This window comes from Canis aureus, chromosome 4, assembly GCF_053574225.1.
Source record: "Canis aureus isolate CA01 chromosome 4, VMU_Caureus_v.1.0, whole genome shotgun sequence".
NCBI classification, from domain to species: Eukaryota; Metazoa; Chordata; class Mammalia; order Carnivora; family Canidae; genus Canis; species Canis aureus.
In genome coordinates, this window is record NC_135614.1 from 24,689,271 (window position 1) to 24,695,270 (window position 6,000).

At 40.0% G+C, this 6,000-nt stretch overlaps 1 protein-coding gene across 5 annotated transcripts in view; it reads left to right on the plus strand.

Annotated features, from left to right (window-relative positions):
• ANAPC16 (anaphase promoting complex subunit 16) overlaps window positions 1–2,840 on the plus strand; it is a 28,651-nt gene extending 25,811 nt beyond the window's left edge. For 4 of the 5 annotated variants that reach the window (XM_077894908.1, XM_077894907.1, XM_077894905.1 and 1 more), the window contains 2 exons: window positions 1,044–1,118; window positions 2,019–2,840. In XM_077894908.1, coding sequence (XP_077751034.1) covers window positions 1,044–1,118; window positions 2,019–2,134 — 191 coding nt within the window. In that variant the 3' untranslated portion in view covers window positions 2,135–2,840. The remainder of the gene's footprint in view (window positions 1–1,043; window positions 1,119–2,018) is intronic. The other variant, XM_077894910.1, reaches the window with a different exon arrangement.
• The last annotated feature ends 3,160 nt before the right edge of the window (window positions 2,841–6,000 follow it).

Below are 6,000 nucleotides of genomic sequence, written 5' to 3' on the forward strand. Positions count from 1 at the left end.
TCTTTTATTTCTACAACAGGACTTCTGAAGTAAGGTCAACCTTGTGTGAAACTCAGCATGAAGCCAGAATGTGTTAGTCCTATCTCCTTGTCACTTAATAGCTGGCTGACATGCCAACCCATGATTGATGGGTGAGTGCTTGACACTTAGTAGTGCTGGCATGAACTACCACCTAAAAAAAGACAGCTGTGTACTCTTCCCCCATTTGTTTTAGGATTTTTGCAATAAGACACCTTCCCCAAATAGTTTCTGCTACCTTTTTAAAACTCACATTTTCCTATATGAGCTCTGTGTCTTTGGGGGTATATTTTCCCCTTGTCTCACAATAACATGAACTAGCTTATGTTTCACAATCCTCTTCCAAGTGCTGTTGTGACTGAGTTAGCTACCTTCTTGTTACCAGTTCTTGGCACCAGTACAATGCTAGGTTCTGAAATTGCACCATACTCTTATCACCATGCAAATTGCAGTGTTTTGGTTCAGTTGGAAAATCAAGGTTACAATTTGCGTTTACAGAATAAAATTTCCCAGCAGTCCTATGTGATGGTCATAGTGATGTAATTTGATATGTTAAAAATCAACAACAGCTATTTCCCCCTCAGCTTTACTTTTCAGAATTAAAAGTGATTTAGAGTTTTGATGTGCCTTTGTATTTTGAGAGCACAGGAGCCACGTGGCCAAATGTGTCAGATGTCAGTTTTTGCCTGACATGCAGAATAGGAGAACATTAAGAAACTGTCAGGTTAGGAGGGGAGAAATGTTGACCAATACATCACACTGAGGTTTCTTATTTTTGTTTTTTTTAAACATTATTTTTAAACTGTGAAACAAGTAGACGAACTGTTGTAATATTCTAGGTATAGAAGAAGTAGCTTTTATAGCAGAGCACTGTTAGTTCTAAATGAAACAGAAGCCCTCTTTGTAAACACTGAAAACTGGACCCTGAATGTGAAAGCATTGAAAAGAATGGGCACGTTTACTTGGTTTATCAGAAGCCATAAAACCCTTAGAGCACATTAAAACTTTTCCTCTTCTGTTTGTAGATGGCTCTGAGAGATTCCTCTGCGAATCCGTTTTCAGTTATCAAGTGGCATCTACACTTAAACAGGTGAAACATGGTAAGCCCATAAGTGTTGTATGCTTAACTGTGAGAATAAGTTGGGGACAGGGGGATAGGAGAGGAGGATTCAGAAAGATCAGTGTGCTTTGTGACAAAAACTCCTGAAACTCAACAAGGCTGTTTTAAGTGAACTTTCTAAATTACCTGCAGACAAAAGCATTCTACTTAAGCCAGACAAAATGTCTACATTGAGGCTCAAAGCTAGAGTCAAAAGGGTTAGTTTTCTAGAGAAGTTCATGCTTTCTACTCCTCTTGTGTTGCTTTTTCCTCCCTTTTCTGAAACCTTTTGTCATTGACCTTCACTGGTTACCATCCTCATCTTCATTCTTCAAGTATTTATGTGATACTTTATGGTCTGTCTGCACTCTAAGAGCCTGGTAGCACCTTTTCTGTGGTCTTCATTTATGCATCAGGGAATTATGTTTCTCCCTTGAAGGCATAAGTAGGAGGGAAAGCTGCAGTTGCTTGGAATGCTAGGATTTTAGTACACAAATCACTATGGCAGAGAGGATACATACGCCTTCCTTTTTTTTCTTTTTTTCTTTTTTTTAGATTTAATCTTCTAACATAGAATAAGGCCCTAACACTTAAATATTGAGGGGGAAAATCCTTCTAGATATTTATCTTTTTTAAAAGATTTTACTTATATTACTTATTTTTAAAGAGTAAAAGCAGGGGACTACGGGCAAAGGGAAAGGGAAAGAATCCAATGTGGGGCTCGATCCCATGACCCTGAGATCATGACCTGAGCTAAAACCAACAGTTAAACACCGAACCAACTAAACCATCCAGGCACCTCCTTCTAGAAATTATTTTTAAACCAATGATCACGTTGGTGGTTGGTGACTGTCTCATGGGAAATACGTTGTATTATATTTTGCCTCCTGACTCTTTACAGATCAGCAAGTTGCTCGGATGGAAAAATTAGCTGGTTTGGTAGAAGAGCTGGAGGCAGATGAGTGGCGGTTTAAACCCATCGAGCAGCTGCTGGGCTTCACACCCTCTTCAGGTTGACCTTGCCGGGATGGTCACCTCTGCAAGTGCAGGGACAGCGAGGGACTTTTCTTGGAACATACGCAGCCATCCAGAGATTCACAGCTCCTTTGCTGAATTGTTAATTCACATCCATACTTGGTTTCTCTGTATCTATCCACAAGCAACAAATACTTAAATGTATGATCTTGCAGGGAAATTTTTGGTTTATTTGTTTAAAAAAGTATTGAGAATCAGATTGACAATCGGCATCAGAGAACCGGAGGTTTGGGTTTAAGAGATATTTATAAAACTTTACAAGCCAGGTAGGACACATGCCAGAATTGCCCAACTGAATGACATCTCTCCTGTCATTCATGCAGTGCCTGGAATCCTCACCAGTTAAATCCAAGATCAGGATCTGGAGTTACAAAACACAGTGTTTCTGACCTAAAACAGTTCTTCTTGCAGATGAATGTGATTTCAACTCAGGACCTGTCCAAATGAGGAGTTTTAAAATGTTTGGGTTTTTTCCTATTTTTAGACATCTAATTCTATAGATTCTAACTTTTTCTAACCTCTTCTAGACATGCCAAATACTGGCAAAAAGAATTACTTTTTGAATGTTGAAGCACTTGTAAAAATAAATCCGTGAGCAAAATCCTTTTAAACACAGAAATCCCGAGTTCATCTTGTTGGTGGGCTCAAGCAATTCTGTAGCAAATAAATCCTTTGAAAGAGCTCCAAATTGGTTTCTTTATCCTTTCAAAGTCTCAGGGATTTGGGATAGGGGGAAGAGGTCAAATTACTTTTTATAAGAAGGCAATCTAAAAACATTTCTCCTTAGCAAATGATAGATTTCCTTTATCTCAGGGATATGTGTCATTATAGAACTATATGGATTTAGTAGGCTTTCACACCATGATGTGAAAAGACCTGGAAAGCTAAGAGACATTCTTTCTTCTCCCTCATGGGACCTCATAGTACACTTAGGAAAATCATTTATTTTAGATTGTATGCTAATTTTGCCTTGATAGCATTTGCCTTTGTCCTGCTTGCTAACTTGTACCTGACCTGCTTAGCGTTGCTTAATTGTGAGTAAATATAATCCTAGTAGCAATTGGCCCTAATCTCAGAAGTTCAAAATGTTTAACACATACTATCTGATAAGGAGGTGGTGACCATTGAGTCAGTAGTATGACTCAATGAATCTGAGCACAGAGAAGTTAAAGACCTACTCATGGTCACATAGCCCAGGCAGAAGGAAATCTTGGAACCTGGAACAGATTTCAGTTGGTTGATAATTCAGCCCACTGCTCATGTCTCTCAAGCATGTCAGAGCACAAAATGACCAGCCTACAAACCCATCTATTTCCATATTCATAATTCTCAACACAAACAGTTCCATATTTGGCCATTGAGTTTCCTAATGTAACTTTTAGCACCTACCATCTTGATGATTTCCAAAAGATAATAGAAAATACCAGGCAGCCCCGGTGGTGCAGCGGTTTAGCGCCGCCTGCAGCCCAGGGCATGATCCTGGAGACCCTGGATCGAGGTCCCACGTTAGGCTCTCTGTATGATGCCTGCTTCTCCCTCTGCCTGTGTCTCTGCCTCTCTCTGTCTCTATGAATAAATAAATAAAATCTTAAAAAAAAAAAAAAAGAAAAAGAAAATACCTAGACTGCAATAAGCCTATAGGTGATATTTCCAGTGACAGTTTAGAAGCGATCACTAGCTTGCTCTCATTTGTTTATTTGCATAACTATACAGCACAGACTGTGTATTACCTCATCTTTACCCTTTGGTATTCGGACTTATAGAATTCTTTTTAAATTGGGTGTTTCTTTTTATGACTTAGGAACCGAAGAGATCCTAAGGTTGAACAGAAATGCTTTCTGAAGCACCTTTCACAGTGATCATTCAGCTGCTACTCAAGTGCTGCTAGAACATGACCCTCACTATTATTTTGAAGATGGCCCCTCTCTTTCTGCACTTTTCTCTTGGTCATCCTGTCTTAGCATCCACAACTCCTATTACCATGCTTTGAGCTTGAAGATGGTCCTTGCTGTGTATCTGTCATCTCTTTAGTGCCCACTGTGTGCCAGTCACTCACAGGTATTAATTATAATTATGTATCTCTGCAGGATACATAATACCCCCAATACAGAAGAGGAACTTAAAGCTCAGAGTGAGCATTACTTGCCAAGTCTGCATAGCTATGTAAATGGCCAAGCCTGGATTTGAACTCAAAGTCTGTCAGACTCCAAAGCTGAGATTATTTAAGGTGTAGCATGCTGCATCCCACTGAGCCTGACCCAGTGCCTTGAACAAAGAAAAATCCTAAAACTTTAATAACTACCAAAAAGAAATAAGCTTTGCCACTACTCCCCTTTTTCTTCCCAGTGCTTGGTGATAAGAGATCTCAAGCAAAATGAAGAAACAGCCTCTTCCTTTAGGAGCTGGTAGAATAGCTATATGTTCGTGTCTACGTAACTTTAAGATTCAGTATGGTGAAAAAGTAGTTAGATGCTTGAGAGACACCTCCATGAGCTACAAGGAAGGCCAAGGGCAGATGGTAGCTAATGACCAGGACAGCACAGCCAGCCATCCTAAGAAAGCTGATGGTAATGGTGTCTCTGCAATAAAATGTTTTGCTGTTTCCAAAGCATTTTCACATATGTTGTGTGTTGATTCTCACATCAACCCTGTAAGATAAATGGGGCAAGTATTATTTTACAGCTGAGGAAACAGACACCAAGAGGGTGAGGTACCAAGATTATTAACTAAGATGATAGTGATGAAGCAAGAGAGCTAGCCTTTCAAATCTTTGTCTCTGTGGCTTCTAGTTCATCAGATACTAGCAAATCTGAAGACAGAATTTGCTGTTAAACTGATTCAAGTCAGTCTGATACATAATTCCATATAAATGTCTTATCTCATGGTAATGAGATAATAAATAGTAAACTTAAATAAACCTGGTTTTGCTCTTACATCATTGAACAAAAATTTTACTTTTTAACTTCACATTTAATTCCCCAGGATCTGCATTAAAGGCCTGACTTTTCACTGATAGGTTTAAATGTGATATTTATTAGTGCCATCCCATACCTGTTACTAACCACCGTGGTCTGGAACTCTAAATCAAGTTCCTTACCCAAGGACTTCTCTTTGCTCTGTCCATTTATTTACAGGCTATGACTTCCCTACCCCCACATGGCTGGGAGTCCTTCAGTCCCTTCTCCCAGTCACAACACCAGGTACTAGGGTGGCAGAAACTTTGAACCTTAAGGCCAAGTCAGAAGAAAGGAGATAGGACCAGGAGATGTCTATCATCCAACAGGAAGAGGAGAAACCTGCCAAGGATGTGGTACCCTTGCAGGCAAACCTAAGAGGTACCATACTTGAATGAGGAGGCCATCCGGCCTCTCTCTGTCCCTGTGCCAAAGTGCCTAACTCCACCTAAAATATCTTGCCTGGTCTCCTTGTAATTGCCAGAAGTCCCAACCATGACGATTCTTTGCACAAAAGAGAAAAAAAGGCTTAAATGACATACTTGGGAAAATCAAATCTAGGGTTGCAGGCAAAGAACAAATGATACCAGGTCTTTGCCTGTTTCCCAGAGCGGATTTTGGGATAGAGATGGCACTATGGGTAAAGAATGGGGGAAGGAGGCTGGAGCATGATACTTTGCCAGTAGCCTGCCTTGTTTGTTTGCATCTGGTCAAAGAGGGAGTCTCAGAATTTTAGAACTGGAAGAGACCTTGAAGACCATCTAGTTCATCCCCCTGGTTTACAGATAGGATGTTGAGATCTTGTCTGGCTCATTCACTGCTATATACTCAGTACCTAGACTACTACCTGGCATGCAGTAGGTGCATTATAGATCTTCACTGAATGAAAGAATG